At 45.0% G+C, this 25,059-nt stretch overlaps 1 protein-coding gene across 1 annotated transcript in view; it reads left to right on the top strand.

Moving 5' to 3' along the window:
- The window catches only part of NSD3 (nuclear receptor binding SET domain protein 3), a 253,610-nt gene that overhangs the window by 79,010 nt on the left and 149,541 nt on the right, over window positions 1-25,059 (top strand). Inside the window, exons 5-6 of the mRNA XM_082255234.1 lie at window positions 1,605-2,216; window positions 11,683-11,812. Coding sequence (XP_082111360.1) covers window positions 1,605-2,216; window positions 11,683-11,812 — 742 coding nt within the window. The remainder of the gene's footprint in view (window positions 1-1,604; window positions 2,217-11,682; window positions 11,813-25,059) is intronic.

Below are 25,059 nucleotides of genomic sequence, written 5' to 3'. Positions count from 1 at the left end.
TAATACTAATTTATCCGTAATGAATATCATTCTCCAAATACCACAACATAAAATAGTTTTTATTTATAGTGTGCAACATATGCAAAACTTATATGCAAAAATTATTAAAGTGCAAGTGCTAAAAAATGCCCAAGTGAAGTGAACTTCCAATTACACTCAAATAATAACCAATCTATGTAATCACACTTAAGCCATACATTGTTGCAAAGTGATCTGTGCTTAGTGAACAGTCCATAGATAATGTGCAGTGTCCTGGTAATTAGTCCAGTGTTCCAACTATCCTTGCTGGTCCTTATGGTGGCATCAATAAAGGGGACGATACTTGATAATGTTACAACCAGGGGGTTGTGCAGCAATATGCAGTGTGCCCGGTGTCTCCACTCATGTCCCCCTCCTGATAATTCACTCACCAGATGTCTCTCGCCTTGCAACAGGGGTATCCAGCTTTTGCAGCTACACCTAGCTGTATGCTGTATCCACGGCCAGTTCTCTGGCGGGCTCTCCTTGCAATCCCCAGCACTCTCAGTGGTACATAGAAAAAGTAGAGACGGCCCCAATAGTGTAATACCGTACAAATAATTTTATTGATAAAAATACAGTAGTTTAGTACATTTAGGTAAAATCAATCTGTTTGAGTCAAAATCCAGAAAGTCCAGGATGCGATACGCTCCACGGACCCAAACCAGAAGTAGCACAATGGCGCTAAGCTCCGCCCTACGCCTTTCGTCACTGACATCATCGAGAGTGGCGCCATCTTGCTCCACTCACCGGTTTATATAAGGTAAGGTATCCTAGCAACTTCAGGTCACATGATCCGTGGCCATTTTGAATAATTAATAGCACGGGAGTTTTATCCAATGGTTCCCGGCAGCTCCACACCCTATGCAAATGCAGCTATTCAACACTTTCTCAACCACCACATGGATGACTTATTTAGGGCCAAGATGTTAACATCAATAGCGTGCAATCAGCAATACAAGCACCACTGATTACTTATTGGTGATATTTGTGTGCCGGCCCTGGGCAGCAGCAGTGGCCAGTAGAGTTAATTTGCACTGTCCTTTGTTCACGAGACCTTAGTCATCTGTTCTGCAATTCAGCTCAGCAGTTCAGAACCTGGATTGGGTATAAATATATATGAATCTGATCACTAGAATCTCATACAAGCTTTAAAATCACAATGTCATTTCAAAAGTCTTTTCAATATCTGCAACTTTTTTAAAAATAATGCCTTTGATCCTGTTATGAAGACCCTGTGCAAGCACTTCCCATGTCTTTGTATTGTCAGCTTGTCACAAGTACTCCCAACAGAGACTGTGAACAGCTGTGTTGACATACATTGCACAGGCATGTTCCAGTATTGTCACCATTAGGAAATTCACCCTGAAAAATTAAACGAAACAGTTGCTGGGGTACTTGAATGCAGACAGAATAAGGCTGCAAAGAGGCTGTAGGAGATTAGAAGAGGTAGTACATAGCACACAGCTGCATCAGTTGAGAACTACTGTATGTATTGAGGTGCATTATGACATAAAAGTTGCTTTTTTTAGGTGTGACCTTACTTGTGACTATGTGTTTTCTAACTTTTCTGTAATCTTATGTAGATGAGGAAGCCCCGGCCACAGAAAGAACGCATCCAGTGGGATATCGGTATCGCCCATGCTGAGAAAGCCCTGCGAATGACACGGGAGGAGAGAATAGAGCAGTACACTTTCATCTACATAGATCCAGAAAGCTCTCCTGAACCCAAAAAACCAGCACCTAGTAAAAAGTGTCGGAGGTCAACATCAAGTAGTGAGGCAGAATCTGCCCGTTCATCAGACATTACCAAATCTCCTCCAGCACCTCAATCTATTTCTTCGTCAAGAGACTCTAGAGACTCTGTACCTGAAACCCGTAGGCAGAGCCAGAGAAAACAGGCACCGGCACTGGCACCGGCACTGGCACCGGCACTGGCACCGGCTCTAGCACCAGCACCGGTCCAGCTACCGCCAGAGGAAGAGGCACCGCCATCTCAGCCTCCTCCTCCTCCTCCTCCCAAAACCCCCTGGAAGACAGCAGCTGCTCGCAAATCCCTTCCCCCTTCAGTTCTTTTGCACAAGGGCACTATAGACCTTCAGAAGTGCAATATGTCACCTGTGGTGAAAATAGAGAATGTTTTAGCCCTCAAGAATGCCTCTTCTGAAGGTATCGACCAATTCATCTTCACAACCAAGGTAATGAGAAATGAGAAACCATTAATACTTGTATTACAATGAGAAAGTTCCACTTTGCTGTATATAGGCTCTACTGTTGCTTGTATTCTGTTTTTTTTTTTTTTTTTTTAGGTTTAAAATATCATGTACTACAATTCATTCAAACTGGATAAAGTGATTGTAGCCATATTAGTGAACTTTTAACAACACAATTGAGTACTGTGATTGTTACTTAGTTTTCAGTAACACCAGTTAATTTTAATAAATTTACATAGTCACACCATAACAGGACACAAGGAGAAGAATTACTGCACACCTGCTGGACATTGCTTCTCACAATTAGCCCCTATTCACACTGGTGCTGCTTTGAAATCCCGCTACTTCAACGCAGTTTCATTTAACAAAAGTCTATGAAAGTTGCAATGAAATTGGTAAAAAGTAGTGCAAGAACTTTTTTTATAATCACTGTGATATGAACGGTTCCATTGCCGGCAGTTGCGTGCGACCTGTCATGCAATTTTGAACTGTCAAATCGCATGACAAGTCACACCGGTGTGAACTGGGGCTTAGATGCTTTTTTGGAGCACATGACTGTCTTAGTTCCTAAGGCCTGGTTCACATCTATGCAGGTGGTTTTGGGTGCAGAAATTGCAGCGATTCCCATACCCGCAATCAAAACACTGCTGTTTGAAAATGCACGGGGCTGCAATTCATTCTGAATTGCACCCCCATACATCTAACAATGCAGAGCATTTACGGGTGTGGGAAACCCATGGAAATTGCATGGTGCAAAAGCACCATGCAATAGCCCTGCAACTGCGTTTTTAAAAAGGTACATGCATCTGCATTGTTTTGTGGGAAATGCAGGCACGGCAGCCTATTCAAATGAATGGGCTGCTGTGCCCACCCAAACATGGGCTTCAAACCCAAGTAGATTTTAACCAGGCCTAAGGCCACTTTCACAATGGCGTTTCAGACAATGGCTAAATCTGTGCCTGTCATGCATGTTCAAACCTTAATAACTTAAATAATAACATGTTAGATTTCTCTTTCGTTCATTGACGGACACAGCTCCATATCTTCTTTACCAATGGGTTTATGCTGCTCTCCATAGGAGTTGGACACTAGGCGGAAAAAAATTTGACCACGCCTATAGGGCAGTCCCAGGGGGTATATTCCCACTTCCTTGCTATAAGACTTCCAATTTTTGCTGCCTAGTCAGGAGTAAGGACCTACTGTAGTTCCTTGCTGGGATCTCTGGTCCTAGCATTTTTTTCTTTTTAAACTGTTGTTTTTTTTTTTTTGTTAATATTTCCTGTTCCTGTGAGAACTCCAATCAATTCTGTTCATGTGAGAACTACAATCAACTACCGGACTGGACTGGGGGTCCCTAGCGGGGGTCCCCCTTGCTATCCAAATGTACCTGGTGGTCCTTGGAGGGTCCCAGGAGCCGCGTGGGTGCCACGTGCAGCCGCTATTTTGTTATGGATGGCTGCTGTATCTATTGGCGGCCATGTTTGTGTAGTCCGGCGGGCGTTTTCTTGTAGTTTCTCATTACTATCAATTGGCGGTCATGTTTTTGGAGCCTTTGGGAAGGTGATTCGGCGGTGGGCCTTTAGTGGCAGTTCTATGAATTTCCTCTTCATCTCTGATCACCACACGGTGTGCAGCCTGACACTCTGCATCCGCATCTGAGAAGGGGTGGTAAGTCCCTGCGGGGGTTATTTGGCTCTGTCTTGCTGCTATAGCGATTTTAGTGTATTGGGACTTGTAGTACCGCTGGTGCAGCGGTGGGTTGATATTTTTCAAAGCAACTTTACACATTTTGCTGGCGGTTCCAGCTTAACCCATGGAGTCCCTGAAGCACGTGTCACCACCCACCTGACCCCCTAACTGAGGCTGCGGGGTCCCAGTCCCCCTTGTCTGCTATGACGGCTGTCCTGTCGTCCCTGGTGTCTAAAGTAGTTTGGCCCTCCAAAATAGGACGAGTAAAAAGCGTCCTCCACCTTCACCTGCATCCTCTGCCTCCTCAGATTCTGAGGTGGATTTGGCCGCCATGGATGCGAGTCACCCTACGGGGTCTGCGTCCACGCACCCTGAATGCTCTGATAGTTAGGATGATTCCTCTTCTACTACAGTCGCGCATTAAAAGGCGCTGGGTATACGCATTGATTGTATCAGTGCGGGAAACCTTAAAATTGGAGGAAGCAGCTACTACTGTATCGGCTGCGACGGGCAGTTTGGTACCCGCAGAACCTCCAAGGCGGCGAAGGTATTCCTCTTTCCCGCCTATTTCGACAACAATGTCGCAAGTCAGTGGGGTTCCCCCAAACACACTGTCAGGGTCCCGTTTGAACAGTCCCTGCTAAAGAAACTGACAGTACCACCCATAATGGACTCTCAGGTTTCCAGGTTAAATAAAGCCACCCTCCTTCCGGTGGAGGACTCTCTGTCCTTTAAGGACCCCTTTGACAAGAGAGCTGAATTTCTGGTACAATACCTTTTCATCATGGCCGGTTCCATTCTGCGGCCAGTGTTTGCCATAACCTTGGTTTCACAGACATTAACAGAATGGGCTAAGCTTCTGCACCAGGATTTGGAAGGTTGACAACCTCCACCTGACCTGGCAGAGCTGGTGGACCAGTCGGTCCAGGGGTTGCACTATATCTGCGATGCCTCTTCTGTATACGGCCCTCTTAGCCTGCAGGGTGTCCGTGACGGCGGTGACTCTGCGCCACATGATATGACTGAAATACTGGTCTGCGGACCAGGCTCCCAAGAAGGTATTGACTGATCTTTCATTTGAAGGAGACCGCTTGTTCGGAGCTTCCATGGAGGAGATCATTAAGGGTCTTACAGGAGTCAAGAGTACTCTGCTTCCACATTCTGCCAGGAGTAAAGATGCTCATCGCAAGCGGGGTCCTTTCTTCTCTGCCCATAAGTGTCCTTTAGGATCTAATGATCAGGGATCAAAATCCACCTGTAACCCCGCAGCGGGTTCCAAGAGGCCCTGGCCGGGTAAGTCAAGAGAGGGCCCCTCCGGGACCGTAGACAAGCTCGCTTCTGCCTGAAGGGGCACCCTTCCCTGTACTTGAGGTGGGGGGATGTCTTCCCTTCTTTCCGGATCCATGAACCTCCTGAATTCAAGACAATTGGGTCCATGAGGTGATTCGGTCCGGGTACATTATCGGGGGTTATTTGGCTCTGTCTTGCTGCTATAGCGATTTTAGTGCATTGGGACTTGTAGTACCGCTGGTGCAGCGGTGGGCTGGTATTTTTCAAAGCAACTTTACACATTTTGCTGGCGGTTCCAGCTTAACCCATGGAGTCCCTGGAGCATGTGTCACCACCCACCTGACCCCTTCACTGAGGCTGCGGGGTCCCAGTCCTGAGTGTCTGCTATGACGGCCGTCCTGCAGTCACTGGTGTCTAAAGTTGATTTGGCCCTCCAAAATAGGACGAGTAAAAAGCGTCCTCCACCTTCACCTGCATCCCCTGCCTCCTCAGATTCTGAGGTGGATTTGGCCGCCATGGATGCGAGTCACCCTACTGGGTCTGCGTCCACGCACCCTGAATGCTCTGATAGTTAGGATGATTCCTCTTCAACTACAGTCGCACATGAAAAGGCGCTGGTGGATGCATTGATTGTATCAGTGCGGGAAGCCTTAAAATTGGAGGAAGCAGCTACTACTGTATCGGCTGCGACGGGCAGTTTGGTACCCGCAGAACCTCCAAGGCGGCTAAGGTATTCCCCTTTCCTGCCTATTTCGACAACAATGTCGCAAGTCAGTGGGGTTCCCCCAAACACACTGTCAGGGTCCCGTTTGAACAGTCCCTGCTAAAGAAACTGACAGTACCACCCATAATGGTGTCTCAGGTTTCCAGGTTAAATAAAGCCACCCTCCTTCCGGTGGAGGACTCTCTGTCCTTTAAGGACCCCTTTGATAAGAGAGCTGAATTTCTGGTACAATACCTTTTCACCATGGCCGGTTCCATTCTGTGGCCAGTGTTTGCCATAAGCTTGGTTTCACAGACATTAACAGAATGGGCTAAGCTTCTGCACCAGGATTTGGAAGGTTGACAACCTCCTCCTGACCAGGCAGAGCTGGTGGACCAGTCGGTCCGGGGGGTTACACTATATCTGCAATGCCTCTTCTGTATACGGCCCTCTTAGCCTGCAGGGTGTCCGTGACGGCGGTGACTCTGCGCCACATGATATGGCTGAAATACTGGTCTGCGGACCAGGCTCCCAAGAAGGTATTGACTGATCTCCCTTGTTCGGAGATTTAATGGAGGAGATCATTAAGGGTCTTACAGGAGGTAAGAGTACTCTGCTTCCACATTCTGCCAGGAGTAAAAATGCTCATCGCAAGCGGGGTCCTTTCTTCTCTGCCCGTAAGTGGTCCTTTTGTCCTTTAGGATCTAACGATCAGGGATCAAAATCCACCTGTAACCCCGCAGCGGGTTCCAAGAGGCCCTGGCCGGGTTAGTCAAGAGAGGGCCCCTCCTGGACCGTAGACAAGTTTGCTTCTGCCTGAAGGGGCACCCTTCCCTGTACTTGAGGTGGGGGGATGTCTTCCCTTCTTTACGGATCCATGGACCTCCTGAATTCAAGACAAATGGGTCCATGAGTTGATTCGGTCCGGGTACAATATCGGGTTTCAGTCTTTGCCTCCAGACAAGGTTCTTTCCTTCCAATCTGGGTTTGTCCCCAGATCGTCTACAAGGTCTTCTTGAGGCGGTACAGGATCTGCTCTCACAGGGGGTCATTGTACCGGTTCTGGAATCGGAACGCTTGCACGGGTTTTATTGAAACCTGTTTACTGTTCCCAGGAAGGAAGGCAAGGTCGGTCCCATTCTGGATCTCAAGGCTTTTAACCTATTTTGTGTGGGTTCAAAAATTTCGAATGGAGTCCGTTCGCACGGTGGTGGCATCCCTTCATCATGGGGATTTCCTGGCCTTTATTGATATCACGGACGCCTACCTTCATATCCCAATATATGTCAGGCATCAGCATTTCCGTCGCTTTGCAGTGGGCGAGGAGCACTATCAATTCCTGGCATTACCCTTTGGTCTCGGCACGGCTCCTCGAGTGTTGGCCCTGGTGTTGGCTTTACTGAGGCAGAAGGGTGATTGCAGTGCTGGGGTACCTGGACGATCTCCTTCTGCGAGTATCTGAACGCCCTCAAAGACAATCTGAGTTCGGTTGGAACCTGAATTTCCAAAAATCTGTTCTGGTTCTGTCCACAAAACCGGACTATCTGGGCCTGACCCTGGACAAGACCTTAGCCCGGATGTTTCTTCTGGAGGTGAAACTCAAGAAGTTGCAGGATGCGACGTGGCTCGTGTGGTCCAACCGGCGATCATCCCTCAAGACTTGCATGCAAATACTGCCGGGCCTGATGGTCTCCACCTTCGAGGTTGTTCTGTTTGCTCAATTCCATATCAGATCTCCACAGAAGGAGATCCTTGTCAAATGGAACAAGATCCCACAGGCTCTAGACAATCTAATCCTGTTGAGCCGGAGTACGAGGGAATTCCTGATCTGTTGGCGCTTCGGCAGGGAAAATCCTTTCTCCCCCTGTACTGGATGGTGGTCACAACAGGAGCCAGCCTCTCCGGATCGGGAGGTGTCTTGGGTATGGATCCGGCTCAGGGGGTTTGGACTCTGGGGAGTCCAGTCTCCCAATCAATATCCTGGAAATTTGGGCAATCAGGCTGTGCCTAATCTATTGGACGCATCATCTGCAGGGGCGCCCCGTGAGGATTCAACCAGACAATACCACGACAGTGGCATATGTCAATCATCAAGGGGGCACCAAAAGCGCCTTAGCGGCCCGGGAAGTAGCCAGCATTCTATGATGGGCAGAACGCTTTGTTCCAGCCATCTCTGATGTGCTTATTCCAGGAATGGAAAATTGGCAGGTGGATTACCTCTTTTGGCAGAAGTTGGATCAGGGAGAATGGTCTCTCCCAGTAGGTGTTTCATCAACTGTGCCTCAGATAGGGGACTCCCGATGTGGATCTGTTGGCCTCTCGTCTCAACAGGAAGGTGCAGAGGTTCCTAGCAAGGTCTCAGGATCCCCTGGTCGACGCCTGGGACGCTCTTGTAGCTCCTTGGAGCCAATATCGTCTGATGAACCCATTTCCTCTGCTGACTCTTATGCTGCGAAGGATAGAGGCAGAAGGGATTCCAGTCATCCTAGTGGCACCGGATTGGCCTCACAGCTCCTGGTATGCAGACCTAGTACGGCTGGTCGCCGGTGTTCTTTGGAGACTCCCTCTCAGAGAAGATCTGTTACCTCAAGGACCTATCTTCCGATCTGATTTACAGTCACTGGCCTGGCTATTGAAAGCCAGGTGTTGAAGGATAAAGGGGTGCCTGAATCGATGATTCCGACGCTGTTAAAGGCTAGAAAATCTACTTCTAGTAAAATGTATCATCGAGGCTGGAGGGCGTACATTACTTGGTGTGAGTCTCAGGGGAGTTACCCCCCATTCCTTCTTGGTGTCTTGTGTCTTGGAGTTTCTCCAAAGAGGTGTAGATCAGCGTTTGGCCTTGGGTACCATCAAAGGCCAGATATCAGCCCTGATGATTTTCCGAGCTGGCTGCATTGTCCTGATGTTCACCTTACCTGGTATTTAACAGAGACAAGGTGGTGCTTCATATCTGTCAGTTGTTCCAGTCGTCTCTGGTTTCCATTTAAATGAAGACATTGTGTTGCCTTCTCTGTGTCCTAAGCATAAGCATCCTAAAGAGATTGCCTTACATTATTTGGATGAAGTTCATGCAATCAGGGTGTACCTGGCAGCGACTGAGTCTTTCCGTAAATCCGATTCTCTATTTGTCCTTACGAAGGGACCCTGTAAGGTGATGGCCGCATCTGCTGCAAACATTTCCAGATGGATCAGACAGACAGTGGTGCATTCCATTAAGTGTCAGGATTCTCCTTTCCCAATTAAGGCACATTCTACGAGGGCGCTTAGTGCCTCCTGGGCCTTCCGTCATTAGATGTCAGTGATGCAGGTATGCAAGGCAGCCACATGGTCGTCTGTGCACAGTTTCACAAAATTTTATATGGTGGATGTGTTGGCATCTGTGCATGCTTCTTTTGGCCGCAAGGTTTTGCAGGGCACTGTTGGAGAGGTTTAGCCCTCTTTGAGGGTGTATTTTACATTTTTTTCAAGTGAGCTCCAGTTGTTCCTGGTTTAGCTCTTGTTTTGCCTGGATGGCTATGTTTAGCCTTTGGGAAGTGTGCTTTTTCTTGCTGTGTTATTCCCACCCCTCATATTGACACTGCTTTGGGGTGTCCCATCGGTCAAGAAAATTTGGAGCTGTGTCCGTCAATGAACGAAAGAGAAAACTGGATTTTTGTCTTACTGTAAAATCCTTATCTCTGATGTTCATTGATGGACACAGCACCGACCCTCTATTGAGTTGGGTTTTATGTTCTTCTGACACTACTTGTTACAAAACTGAAGTCCTATAGCAGGAAGTGGGAGTATACCCCCTGGGATTGCGCTATAGGCGTGGTCAAATTTTTTTCCGCCTAGTGTCCTACTCCTATGGAGAGCAGGATAAACCCATCGGTCAAGAAGATATGGTGCTGCGTCTGTCAATGGACTTCAGAGAAAAGGATTTTTACAGTAAGTTCTTACAAAAGTCTATTTTTTTTACTCTAGGAGTATATACTGATTTACAGCTGTGCGTGTAAGGGATGATTTTACACACAAAGCTGTCACAGATCCCCACACACAGTACACCACACACAGTATGAACATCTGTCACAGTGCACAAAACATCTGTACCAGTGCCCCATTACATCTGTACCAGTGCACTAAACATGTGTACCAGTGTACAAAACATCTGTCACAGTTCCCCATCACATCTGTACCAGTGCACAAAACATCTGTCACAGAGCCCCATCACATCTGTACCAGTGTAGAAAACATCTGTCACAGTGCCCCATCACATCTGTACCAGGGCACAAATCATCTGCCAGTGTCCCCATGAATATCTGTATCAGTGCAAAAAACATCTGCAATAGTGTTCCATTGTGACATCAATATCTGTCAGTGTCTGCCGGTGGACGATCAACATCTGTCAATGTGTACAAGTGCACAAAAACACATGTTAGTGTACCAGTGTCCCACCAATAAATAAATAACACATTTAAATCGCCCTCGTTCCCCAGGGCTCACGTGCAAAGGCCAACGCACACGTTGGTCCCGTAAGCATACGTAAATAGCGATCGCACCACACATGTGAGGTATCGCCACAAATGTCAGTGCGAGAGCAATAATTCTAGCACCAGAACTCCCGTGTAACTCTAAACTGGTAACCAATAAAGGCTTATAAAGCGTTGCCTGTGGCGATTTTTAGACACCAAAGTATGACGCCATTTCACAAGCCTGCCCAATTTTAAAGCGTGATATGTTTGATATCTATTTACCCGATGCAACACCATATTTTTTACTTTACCAAAAATGTGGTTATTATACTGTCTCTGTGTGCATTGAAATTCATTAAACTGTATTCATGCGTTAGGGTGTAAAATTGTGTTTTAAAAAATGCTGCGCAAATACTGTGTGACATAAAAATTAGCAAAACACAGCATTTTCTTCTCTAAGGCCTCTGCTTCAAAAATGTATCATGTATGGGGGTTCTAAATAATTTTCTATCAAGAATACAGATTTTTACTTGTAAGCAAAGTGTCTGAATAAGGTCTGGTCCTAAAGTAGATAATGGCCAAGAGAAAAAAGGTGACGGGGAGGGAGCTCCAGCTGATTGGCAGCCTCAGCTCTGTTGCTGTGTGGAGAGGGGCGTGTCCCTTCCCTCCAATAAGCTCTCAGATCTTTTCTCACTGAGTTCTGCAGAGTGTAATCTCAGCTCTCCGCCCCCTTTTTTTTTTTTTAACTCTCAGACAAGCCTAATAAATTAAAGACCTTAAAAGGATGTCGAGAAGAGAAGTCTGTAGATATACAGGTACAACTTGTTGGAGGATTTGTTTCATCTCTGTGTATCACCTGAGGTCAGTCACTTCACTGGGTACATGTAAGGGTTTACAACCTCTTTACAGGTATGTTGCTGTCTGAATTGCCTCTTTACAGGTATGTTACTGTCTGAATTGGATCATCTTAAGCTACCCATATATGTATACATTTCTCAGCGTGGATGGGGGAAGACAGCTGCAGCACCCATAAATGTATGAATACCCGTGACTGTATATACAGTATTGTATATAATAGGATGCAATCACTGGCCAACAATGTTCCACCTAGCTATTGCGATTTTTTTTAACAAAGTTTGCCAAACTGTTGGTGGAATCAGCTGAAATTTAGGCTGTGTATGGCCAGATTTAGATATCCATAGCTGGTCTTAGTCTTGGAGCTTCACTTTTTTTTTACTTTAATTTGAGGTTTACTGAATCTTAATATCTCCCTATTCAGAGCTCTGTTATAATTTTCTTTGTGTTTGTTTTGAAGGGAGATGGAACCAAGCCGGAAATCACAATTAAATTGACGGAAAAGACGCCCACACCCTCCCCCAACTTGAAGGTTGAGAAAACGTCAGCACAACACACGCCTGCTCCTGAAACATCATCGGGGGCCACAGGTAGGCAAACTGCACGTGTCTGCCCCTAACACAACCTTCGTACTGCCAGAGTGAATGGGGGAGGGGGGAAGAGACTCTTGTGCCCAGCGCTGAATCTATAGACTAAAATAAACGGAGAGAGAGGACATGCCCCCCACTCAGTATTTTCTCTCTAAACTGCCTTCATATTTTTGTTATATGCTGCTTTTTGTGCAATAAACGATACAAAGATAATGTTTGCATTGTTGAATGGGTTTTCTGTTGTGAACGGTTATTTGGCTCAGAGGAAAGTGATATATATATCTAGTCTTATTCTGTATCACTGTGCAGATAACAAAACTTGCGTTGTTTATACGACATTTATTTGTTATTTGCCCCAAATATGCAATAAGTCTGCATATGATGTACTGTATATGATATTTATACAGGATATATATATATATATATATATATATATATATATATATATATATATATATATATATGTTAGTTTGCAGCTAGAACATAAAGACGTCTGAAAGATATTTTGAATATGGTTTGCTTTCGGAATATTTATTTCTGTTTACGGTAATCAACACAAACTCCTATTTTTCTTTTGTTTATTGACGGACACAGCTCCTGATCTTCTTAACCATTGGGTTATACTGCCCCCTACAGGAGTAGGACACTATGCAGAAAAAAAGTCGGGCTACGCCTATGGGCAGTCCCAGGGGGTATACTTGCTTTCCCTGCTATAGGTACTTAGTTTTTTTCTCCCTAGTCAGGAGTAAGGACTTAGTACCTTGTTAGGATCTCTGGTCCTGGCAATTTTTTCTTTTTGGATAGATTTTTTCTCCTGTTTTTTTTTTCCTGTTAGATCTACAACCAACTGCCGGACTGGGTGGGATTATACAGATCCAGTGGTCACACCAGCCTGGCCAGCACGCGCGCCCCCGCGCACAGACCTCAGCTCCGCACTAGGTCGGGCGCGACATAGCCCCACTGGACGGGGACTGGCCTGCGAGTTAAATGCCTCACGAGGTCACATTCAATGGGTCACGGCCCGAGTCGAAACGTTCCTCCTGGCTGACAGCCTCCCATTTGATGGAGAGTAGGTTCTGTCTGGAGCGGTGCTCGCCTGGTTCCTGGTATAGTAAGTAACTTTCCCCTCTGGGTTCCCCTCCTTCTTGTTTGGCATCCCACTCATCGGTCTGGTGGTCTCTGTGGGCCATATCGCGCTCATCTGCCCCCCTCCTTCACTGACACTGGGACTGTGGGTTAGCCTGGTCCACCACCTGGGGTCAGCAGATGGTCATCCCTCCAGACTTGCATGCGGGTGCTGGGCCTGATGGTGTCTATCTTTGAGGAGATTCCGTTTGCACAGTTCCATACGAGGTCCCTGAAAGGAAGATTCTGGCCAAATAGGACAAGAATCGTCAGTCTCTGGAGACTCAGGTTTTGCTGAGCCAGGGAACGAAAGAGTCCCTGATAGAGAGTGACCATTCTCCAGTGCTTCGGCTGGGCCAATCCTTCCTCCCCTTCTATTAGACAGTGGTCACCAAGGATGCCAGCCATCTACAAAAATTCTTCTCAGGGAATCTGAACACTGGAAGAGTCTAGACTATCGATCACTGTTTTGAACTCTGAGCAATCAGACTGTGCCTGGAACATTGGACAGATCATCTTCAGGGGTGTCCAGTGCGCATTCAATCAATGCCATGCCCGTGGCTTATGTCAATCACCAGGGAGGCACAAGAAGTGTCCTGGCGGCTCTGGAGGTAGCAGGCATTCTAAGGTGAGCAGAATGGCTCGTTCAGCCCTCTCCACCGTACACACTCCAGGGGTGGAAAACTGGCACGCGGATTACCTCAGTCAGCAGGCATTGGACCAATGGGAGTGGTGCCTTCATCCGGAGGTGTTTCATCAGTTGTGTCTCCGGCGGGGCATCCCCGAGGTGGATCTGTTGGCGTCTCGGCTCAACAGAAAGGTGCAGAGGTTTGTGGCTCGGTCACGGGATCCTCTGGCAGACGCCACAGATGTGCTGGTGGCCCTGTGGGGTCAGTATTGTCTGATTTACGCCTCCCTCCTCTCAAGCTTCTGCCAAGACTTCTACGCAAGATCGAGGCAGAAAGGAAATCCATTCATCATAGTAGCCCCGGACTGGCTTTGTTAGGCTTGGTAAGCCGATCTGGTGCGGCTGGTCGCAGACTTTCCTTGGAAGCTTCCTTTCAGAGAGAATCTTCTGTCCCAAAGACTAATCTTCCATCCTCTTTACAGTCTGGCTTTGACGGCTTGGCTGTTCAACGCCAGATGGTGATGGACAGAGGTTTTGTCGGAGTCGGTGATTCCAACGCTGTTAAAAGCTAGGAAATCTACTTCTAGTTAGATCTACCATCGTACACGGAAGACACACATTGAGTGGTGTGAGTCTCTTTGGGTTTATCCTTGCTCTTTTTCGGTGGCTCGAATCTTGACTTTCCTTCAATAGGGGGTTGAGCAGAAACTGATCTTGAGTAAAATCAAGGGTCAGTTGTCGGCCTTAGTGGTCTTCTTTCAACGGCCCTTGGCCACATTCTCCCTGGTACGTACTTTTCTTCAGGGAGTTGGGCACTTGACCCCTTCAGTTTGGTCTCTGTTGCCGCCTTGGGACCTTAATTTGGTGCTCTCAGTCTTCCAGAAGCCTCCTTTTAAGAACCTTAGGGAGATTCCCCTGCTTAAGCTGTCCCAGAAGGTGGCCTTTTTGGTGGCTATCATGTGGTGCCAGAATTTGTGACGTTATCCTGTCGTTGATTTACAGAGATAAGATGGTTCTTCGCTCCTGTCCGTCATTCTATCTATTCTATCTACTCGGGAACTCAGTGCATCCTGGGCCTTCCGTCATCAGGCATCAGTCATCATCAGGCGTCAGTGGTCGTCGGTGCACACTTTCACAGAGTTCTATAAAGTGGATGTGTTGACATCTGCAAATGCTTCCTTTGGCCGCAAGGTTTTTGCAGGCTGCTGTTTAGAGGACCTGGTCCTCTTTGAGGGGGTATTGTTTTTTCAGGTGAGCTCCAGTTGTTTTGGTTGAGCTCCTATTTACCTGGTTGGCTGTAGTTAGCCTTGGGAATTTATTTTTCGCTGTTCCCACCCCTCATGTTTAACACTGCTTTGGGACATCCCAATGGTTAAGAAGATCAGGAGCTGTGTCCGTCAATGAACGAATGAGAAAATGGGATTTTTGACTTACCGTAAAATCCATTTCTCTGATGTTCATTGACAAACACTGCACCCACCCCTGTGTGGAGTAATTCTTCTGACACCGCTTGTAACAAAACTGAGTACCTTATAGCAGAGAGAGGGAGTATACCCCACTGGGACTGCCCATAGGCGTAGCCAGACTTTTTTTCTGCCTAGTGTCCTACTCCTGTAGGGGTCAGTATAACCCAATGGTTAAGAAGAATCAGGAGCTGAGTCCGTCAATGAACATCAGAGAAATGGATTTTACAGTAAGTAAAAAATCCAGTTTTTCTCACTGTTAGGTTAGGTTTTGGGTGGGCCTCCTAATTTTGGGTAGGGTTAGATTTGAGTTCATAAGCTGTGGGTCAGTTATAGAGAATCACCCAAGCTTGTATTGTTTTGTCTGAGAATAATAGACAGTAGATATCTGTAAATGTGCTTGATTCGCCTGCAAGCAAATTATCAGTCATAGCACTAGCTGAGAGAGAATATTTCCTGGTAAGCAGCTTGTATCTCTTACACTAGCTGTTTTCATTGCAGGTCATTCGTGTTTCCATAATTTACTCATATGCTTCATTCAAAGAGCTAGATTTTATCTGTTTAGGAAACATGAGTCCGAAAAACAATATAGAAGAAATATTAAATTGGATTTGTCATTGCACTTCACCATTTACATCAATCAGTCATGCATTACCACTTCATGTCATCATTGCCAAATCACATTATTATATTAAGAAAAAATAAAAAATATCTCTCGTTTGCTGTGGATTAAAGAACACTCCTGCAACATCACTCTAGATCATATGTTTTCTTAAAAACAGTTACATTTTAGGTATTTCAAGTTGTCAGAGACTGCAGAGTTAATTGTGTTCTGACAGACACAATGGGGTGGATTTACTAAAGGCAAATCCACTGTGCACTACAAGTGCACTTAGAAGTGCAGTCACTGTAGATCTGAGGGGAAGATCTCAAATGAGGGGAAGCTCTGCTGATCTCTATCATCCAATCATGTGCAAGCAAAACGGCTGTTTTTCATCTCCCTTGCATGTCCCCCTCAGATCTACAGCAACTGCACTTCCAAGTGCACTTGCAGGGCACTTGTAGTGCACAATGGATTTGCCTTTAGTAAATAAATCCCAATGTCTGATAGGCTTGCAGTGAGATTAGAGCAAAGCACAACCACTGTCCAGCCTAACTAAACAGGAAACAGACCTTGGTGAAATAAAAAACACAAACAATACATAGAAACAATGCTTTAAGGGCTTATGCACATGGGCACATATGCCTGTATATGGATGGGTGAGGGCGTCTGTTGTCCACAGTGGTGCATGCACAAAGATGTAATGTCCCGAATGCAGGTAGCATTTGTTTGGGACATTACCTCTGTGTGCATGCGCAGCTTTATACAAGTAGCTCTGCATAGCTGCCTACAGCCACCTTCACCCATTAATGTCTCGAGGCGGCTGTATGTAAGCACTAGGGGCTCCCGGGGCAGTAAAATATGCCCATTTGTTTATGCTGTATGGGTGAATGTGCCCATGTGCACAAGTCCTAATGCATTAATGCACACTGAAAATATGCCAGTTCCTTTCACGTGTTTGCCTAAAACATTTTTTTAAAGGATATTGCTCCTTTTCGAATTTTGATTTTCGAAAAATTGATTATTTGAGCCTTCATACTTGCAGTGTTAGTCCCTGACTTATCTTTAGAAGTGTTAGCCATACTGTCAGTCCCTGCTTAGTCTGTACTGTAAGATAGAGCTTCTAGTCTTTAACCATAGTGAAGACGGAAGTTCCTGAGAGTACTAGATAAGGGTACAGTGGCTTCATAAAAAAAGGACTTTTAAGACAAACCCAAATGCTCATAAAATTTTATTAGTTGACAGACTCCCCAGAGCAGCCTTTCTCAACCTTTTCAAAACAGAGGGAACCCTTGAAATAAATTTCTGGTCTCAGGGAACCCCTGCTAAATATTAAAAATCTACAACTCATGACACATTAGTGTGACAGTCAGTGGGAAGAATGCTCCTTACTCTTGTCATCATTGGGAAGAATTACCCCCTAACAGATAGCTAAAAGGAACAATGGTGTCATTGGGAACTTATCTGTGAGGCAGAAATTGCCAATTGCTCAAGGGACCCATAGAAACCTCAGGAGGAACCCTAGGGTTTCCGCGGAACCATGGTTGAGAAACCCTGGCCTAGAGAGTAAAGTATAGAAAATGGCATGTGCTAAATACCGTAAGCCAAGAGCATTATATTTCTTGTAAAAAAAAAGGCACCTTTTTACAGCCCGAATCTCACCTGCACTTAGCATCATCCTGAGATGTTCTGTGATGACATAACAAAGGAGGGGTCGATTGATTGTGTACATTCTTATATCTGCTCTGCAGAAATGCCAGTGGGAATGTGATATACTCAGCATCTCTAATTTCCTTTCACACGTGTATATGAAATACATCCCAAAGGGAATGAATCAAATGTTGACTTTTCCATTCCCCTTTCATTCTTAGATACAGTATATGAAATCATTCTGTTTGGTTTAAATTAATTGAAAATCTTTGTTTTTTAAGAGTATATATTTTAAAATACTACAGAACCCAACTAAATCGTTGTGTAAAGGTGGTAGTCTGAAAATACATACCTCTGCTCCCACTTTTGGGAGAGTCACTACTGCCTGCCTCCATGATTGCTTTCTTTTGCTATTCTGCTCTGCCTGTCCATAGAGGATGTCAGTAGATATTTCCATTATTATCACACCAATCTCTTAACTTCCTAACTTCACAGACAAAGCAGGCAAGTAACATAAAGAGAACCAGTGACCAATATGTTAAAGAGTGACTCTTGGGTAACACTGAGTAATAAAAGATATCCAAACCCAAGAATTAAAAATGTAACATATTGCAGTCTAGCAGTCTTTAGATGTGGTGGTTTGCATTTTTTAGACTAAGCAAGTACAGAAAATACCTGCTCCTCACAGAAATGCAATGCCAATGGTAACTTTCTGTGATTTGAACAGGTATATCATTTAATGTCCCCCCTACCCCTGTGTAATGGAGATAAGGAGGAAGGCATGTTTGTAGCTCTGTGTAAGGCTGATATCAGACAGGCAATTCGGCTGCTAGTGAAAAATCTCCAGCGGCCTGCCTGCCTGTCCCTACATGTAATTTCTCCCTCTGTAGCTGAGGCAGTGAGATGTCAGTCCCATCACTAGCGATCCTGATTGAGCAGTGTTCAGCCAGCAACAGAGCAACATTTTGCTTCCTCAGCTACAGAGGAAGTGGTTCCGTAGGGGCAGACAGGCAGTCTCTTTAGAGATCCTGCCCCTGGTGATTTGGCGCTTTCAGGAAATTCTCTCATCTGACATCAGTCTAAAGGTGACAGCTATGGCTCCCTCCATATACAGTGGAGTGAGTGAGCGTAGACACCCAGAGACAGGAAGCTGGCAGGATCACCTGGTGAAAATAAAAAAAAAAGAAAACTAGTCTAAGCCACCACATCTATAGACTGATAAACTGCTGTAATACTGTAATATATGCTAAATATTATATCAGAAACCTATGTTTCCCAGGAGTTGTTCCATATCTGTTAGCTCTAAGCGCAGTACCGGACTAAGGCAGCCCATATGCTGATGATTTTTTCTCCTTCAACCAGCGCTTTGAATGAAGAAAAAACAAAGTTCTGATCCCCCTTTCCACACATTTGAGGTGAATGGGGGAATCCTCCCCACTGTGGTATTGTATTCTGATGGCAGGAAGCCTTCAGCTTTGATTGGGAGGACATTTTCCAGCAGGGCGGTTGTAAAGAAGTTGATCGGTAGATCAGCTTCTGTACAACCACCGTTCCCATACATGGATCAAAATTCAACTGTTTTCTGCTAAACTGGCCAAATTTTGATCCATCTGTAGGCAGCTTAAGGTAATCATGTACCTATTTCCTCACTTCGACCAGCTCCAGCGATCTTCTCCTCCACCTGGAGCTCTGGTCTGTGGGTGGAACCTTAGCATCACGTACCATTAAGGGACATTAACTCTGTGTGGTACACTGAGAAGGCGGGAGTGCAACCAGAATCAGTCGCAGCTTACAGAGCACCTGCAGGGGACTGATCGCAGTGCTGGAGGTAGCCTGCTAGAGCGAGTAATGGGGGCCCCAATGGTGTAATGCTGGATTTTTTTTTTCTATTGGAGATGGGCTTTAAGTGTTTAACCTACATTCCACAAAAAATGACTCTATGGAATGCTTATAATGCTGAAAGGGGCCGCCTGGATGGATTATGGCATTTTGCTGTGACTGCAGCTACTGCAATTAATGTTTGTTCACTCTTGGACACTGCTTGACTAAACATTGATGAGTCCACTTGCCAGTCTGTGCCAGAAGGATGTTTTAGTTTTTCAGTTATATTTTCCTGCAGGTCAGACAAACTATTTCTAAAACATAGTCACCATCAGTCCTATTTTAGGCACATTGGCTGTCTGGCTCCTGGGTTATGTCCAAATACATGCACCATATGTATCAAATGCAACTAAACTGGAATTAATGAAATGGTAGCTGAGTTGGAAGTGCTCTTAAGTATAAAGCAGTTCCTGGTCATTTCTTTAAAAGCTGATCTCTTTATTCATCAATACATCATTATTTTTTTTTCTTTCTTCTAGTGCAAGTTGTGTAAATACCTGTGATTGACTTGCTATCAACCTCCTGCAGGTCATGGTACAGCAGAGCTCAGACTGGGAGAGGGAGAAGCAGCACAAAGGAGCAAATCTTTTGCGCTGCAGTGCTAAAGAGGGAAACGCTAATCAGAAGAGAGAGCAGAGTTAACTAAATATGAGCTCATGAGCTGGGGTAGGAAGAAGACTAATGCCTTGTACACACGCATCGATAGTTGGCCGTGAATTTTCGGCCAACGTCCAATCGGCCGATTTTCGGCTTGTTAGTATGATGCTTTCGACAACCGACTCCGACTTTTCGGCCGAACAAAATCTGGTGTGCAGGCTATAAAATTTTTGTTGGCCGTCAACAGAACGGACGATTTTCCGTCAGTCAGTACAGATTTCGGCAGACAAAAATCTGATGAGCAAGACTGGGCATGCTCAGAAAAGAAAAAACACACGGAAAGTAAACCAGCACATGACATCACTTCTGAAGTTGGTTTTTGTTGGCCGAGAAAATTTGTGTGCAGTCTAGAGCACATTTCAACCAACACAACAACACTGGACAAAAGACGGACGATCGGTCGGCCGATAATCGTTGCGTGTGTACGAGGCATTAACCATAGCATAGAACAAGTTAGCTCTTTTGGCCTGCCAGACAGAGTTGTGCTGTTTGGCACAACTATGCAAATTTCATGACTGGATCTATGAAAAAAATACAAATCCATTGGCAGGTAAATAGCCCTCCATATGTGTATTTTTTCTATGTTTAGCTGTTTGCCTAGAGTCCAGTTTTAAATCCCCAGTTGTGTAATAGGCACTATAAAGCGCTTGGCGCCACAGCCATTTTTCCTACAGTCATAAGACACCACTCTGATGAATCACAAGCCAAAGAAGCAGAAGGAGATCAAGTCTCAAACATGTTTCCCGCACATGGTAAAAGAGGATCACTCTGTAAATGAAACACACTTATGCTGCCTAATAATAGGCGGGGTGGTAAGGAAGGGCACACTTGACATGCACACGATTTTAGAAAAGAAACAGGGTAACAGGGTTTCCTGCTCACATTCTAAGGTATGCCACTTGTGGAATCACTCTGCACCATCACACACTGATATGAGTATAGTTCTCATTTCTCATGTAGTGTCTGTTGAGGATTTTTGGATATCATCTGGAATGAATCATCCGGTAGAGATTTATAATTGTGTCAAAGTGTGTCATAAATTTCAGCAGTGCAGTATATATAGAAGTTGGATGGACCATTCATTTGCTGGGTCAGAAAGTTATTATTGTAATTGTGTGTAACCCACTTGCTGGTAAGTTAATAGGTCAGAATTATAGTTAAATATCGAATGTGTTAAGTGTTCATTACAAGATGGGAGATCAGACTATGTATAATTATGGTTGTGGAATTAATGTGTAGCTCAGTGAAAAAAAAAACATATTCAGTATATCGTTGCAATACATACATGCATGCACATTTTCTCATGGTTTATCCTTTAAAGTGTATCTAAACCAAAAAAACCCATTTAAGGCCCCGTTCACACTGGGGCGACGCTACTTCCCGGGGCGACCTCATAGGTCGCGGCGCGCTGCTCGCACCGCGTCCTCGGAGCGGCCGGCACGGACTTCATAACATTGAAGTCTATGCAGGTCGCTCCGGGTCGACCCAAAGAAGCTCCGGACCCTTTTTCTAAGTCAGAGCGACTTGTGTCGCTCCTATTAGAATGGGTCCGCAGCTTCTCTTTGGAAGGCGACCTACGGCGACCTGTCAGGCGACCCGGTCGCCTGACAGGTTGCCCCAGTGTGAACGGGGACTAATACACTGCAGCTTACCAGTCATTAGATGAGATTGCTGCATTTGCTTTTGCTTTTATTCTAACTTTCTATTTTTATTTTTACCTGCCAGTAACACACTTTCTATCCTAGGGTGACAATGCTCACCCCTTTGTATCAAGACAACAGAAACAAAAATAGGACTACAGAACACCACCCCTCTGCTACTGTCCATAACATAGGGCTTGGTTCCGTAGTCCTCAGAGAACAATCTAACTCTAACAGTCAACACAGGCAGAAGGTGCAAGAAGATATTGGCTCATAATATTTCTGGAATGATTATAAGGTTTCCTTTGAGCCTAAAGCTGAACTCTAGTAATTCAGCCATTTTGTTAAATATTCTGGCACACTGTGAGTGAAGTCCAACAAGATGCATCCCAACTAATGGAGTTAACCCTTTAAGTCTTTAAGTATATCGTTCCTGGAGGAGAGACACTGTGTTCTCACTCACAGCCTCTCTGCCCCCCTTCCTCTCTGCTGCCCATTCACATAAGCCTTTGTATTTTGTGAATGAGTTCACAAAATACAAAGGCTTCTGTGAATGGGCAGCAGAGGGGAGGGACAGGCACAGCAATTGCATATGGCTCTTGAGGGGAAGGAGCTGAGCTAAATTAAAGAGATAAGTCCAGGAGGTGGCATGTACCTCATTCTATTTAACTCATAGTATGACATTTTTCAAAGTGTCTGAATTCCTGGAGTTCAGCTTTAAAAAACAGATATGACAAATTGCTTTCAATGTGCTATTTAACAAACCAAAAGGGACCAAATAAGATAATTTCATTGGTAGTTTTTACAAACATTTTAGGGGCTCATTCACACCTTTGCACTGCAGTTATGTGCACAGCTTTCAAAAGCACCTCAACTCTGCCTTGTGTACATTAAATGCACAGCCGCTAATTAGCCTGGTGTAAATAACTCCTAAAAAATGCTGCAAATACAGGAAACTGTCAGAAATACAGTGAACTCTTAAAGTATAACTAAAGGCAATTTTTTTATTTTTTTTTTGTTTTGGATAAGGTATAGAGGAATTAGAACCTCTGTCAGGTTTTTTTGCTGTCCATGCCCCCGTTAAGGAGATTCACCCTCTCTCTTTGCCCTGTTTATCAGTATCATTGAAAGTGGAAGTAGAAGAAAATCCCAAATTGTGGGTTGTCCCCAGAAAAGCAATCGAGGGGAAATCTTCAAATTACACACTAGTTCTAGGGACACTAGTTCTGGTGATCTGGGGGTCCCCAAGAGATTCCCTAATTTACAGGGATTTCCTCCTACTTCCAGTTTTGATAGAAATAAACCTTACAGGAGTTGTAATCCTCCCTTACTCTATCCTAAATAAAAAAAAATTGCCTATAGTACTTTAACTTACTGTTGCATGAAATCCTAAGCAGTGTAATTGGCCAAGTTCTCCCCTTCTAAACTACAGAGCTTGAGGTTTTAGTGCAGCAGAGGCAGCTATATAAGCGCAAATAAAGAGTTAGGAAATCAATGTATTTCTGGCAGATCAACTAGTAGTTTTCTGTACTTGCACAATTTTTGTGGCCCATATGCACACCCGCCTGGTGTGTCACTGTATTGTAGCTGAAACAAAAAGTTGGGAGCACACTAGAATTAACACTTTTTCTGCATTTGAGATAAAATATGGGTAATTGTGCATGTATTGGCAAGATTTTTATTTGTATTATTTTGCCCAGACTTACAGCTTAACTCCATCATCCATTAAGTTAGAAATTCAGTACCTCCAAGGTAGATTTTTATCTATTGTGCTCTGTTTTCTTTGCAACATTTGCCAGATTTTAGTGAACTTTAATCAACAGTGTATATTTAAAAAAAAAAAATCCTAAGCTGGCTACAAGAAAGCTATTGTTACCCGATTATACCAATTATGGCAAGACTGGGCTACAGTCTCATGTTTGTGGCAGAAGCACATTCCCTGGTCAACCGTTCTCAAACAGGAAAGATCAATCAGAAAAGTTTGAAACCCTTCTTCAACTCTGAGGCAGATGGCGCTGGGATTGGTCTTCCCGTAACTCTTCTCATAACCATTCACTCTAGCAAGTGCATTTAGGTGAACAAAGCAAAGCATGCATGTTTATTGGTTGACTGACAGACATGAACGGCTACCTTGTGGCCATATGTTTTAAAATGTGTCTAGAGCAGGGGTATTGAATTCAAATTTACAGAGGTCCTGTCTCTAAAATTTTCTTCCTGTAGAGGTCTGACTCACATGTTTGTCTGGAGACTAAGATTTTTACATCACAGACCCCCACAGCTACATCACTACCCCCTCCTTTACATCAGTGTCCTCATTCCCCCCTCACATCAAAGTCTCCCTTCACATCACAGTTCCCTCCACATCACAGTAACCCTCTTTTATGTCACAGCCCCCTTTACATCACAGTCCCCTCATATCACAGTCCCGTTCTTTTAATCACAGTTCCCTCTTCATGTCAGTGTCTCCCACCTCCTTAACTTCTCATTATAGCAGTGTCTTCAGCCCCCGCCTAAAGCAATTTCCTTATCCTGCTTTTTTAACAATGTCCTCACCTCCCCTTTATAGCAGTGTCCTCCCCTCCCCTTCTTAGCAGTTTCCTCATTCCTCACTCTTTATAGCAGTGTCCTCACACCTCTCCTTCATTTCACAGCAGCATTTTCATTCCTACCTTACACAAGGCAGGTCTAGAAGTAGGGCAGTGACTAGTGACTGCCTAGCTTGTTAGCAAGCTGGTGATTGGTTGCTAGGACCGCACAGCGTCCTAGCAACCAATTACCTTCTTGTTGCTCCTGCACTCAGTCCAGACCTGCCACCACTCCTGTGCTTTGCCTTGCTGCGGGGATGACAGAGCAGCAGCTGTGGAAAAGGAAGCAGGAGAAATATCTACAATGCCGACAGGGAGAAAGAGAAACCTGGCTCCTAAATAGCGCAACCATGGCTAACCAGATGTGACTGTCACTAGGTCCGTATTGCCTGGTCCAGAGGCAAAACTTTTCTTTTAGTTATGGATAGGATTGAGAGGTGAGGAAGTAGAGCCCTTGTCAAGTTATTGCTGTCCGAGTCCCTACAGGGGAGATTCTCCCCTTCTAGCTATCCTGATTATTATCACCGGGATTGAACATGAGGTAATATCCAAGAGTTGTCTTCAGAACAAGAATAGAGGAAAAATATTCCAATGTATTGTATACTTGTTCTAATGACAAATAATAGGAGATTTCTCCTACTTTGGAGAGATTTTTCTTCTTGATGTGTCTATAGAACAGGATCTGAAAGTAATTCTCCCTAATGTCACACAGATAGTAAAAAAACATAACAGGAGTTTTCACCTTTCCTTGAAATCAGCTACAATCCAAGCTGTGGGTGGCCCAGTGGGCACCACCCACTTCAACAAAAGCCGGGTGGAAAATTATCGGTTGAACAGTGCTGCATTCTGTCAGAAGCAGTTGTTGTCCAGGTATTCAGCAGCCGCAGGTGCTGTGGCTGTCAGAATACAATAGCCAGCAGGAGGGATTTCTCCATCCACGCTGCTTAGCAGCATGTTTGGTTAGCCATAATTTATCCAAAATGGAAAAAATGTTTGGCTTCAGATACACTTTAGTAA

Source organism: Pelophylax lessonae, assembly GCF_965119305.1.
Source record: "Pelophylax lessonae genome assembly, chromosome: 4".
NCBI classification, from domain to species: Eukaryota; Metazoa; Chordata; class Amphibia; order Anura; family Ranidae; genus Pelophylax; species Pelophylax lessonae.
The sequence above is the reverse complement of the archived record's forward strand: the minus strand, read 5'-3'. Positions and strand labels throughout refer to the sequence as shown.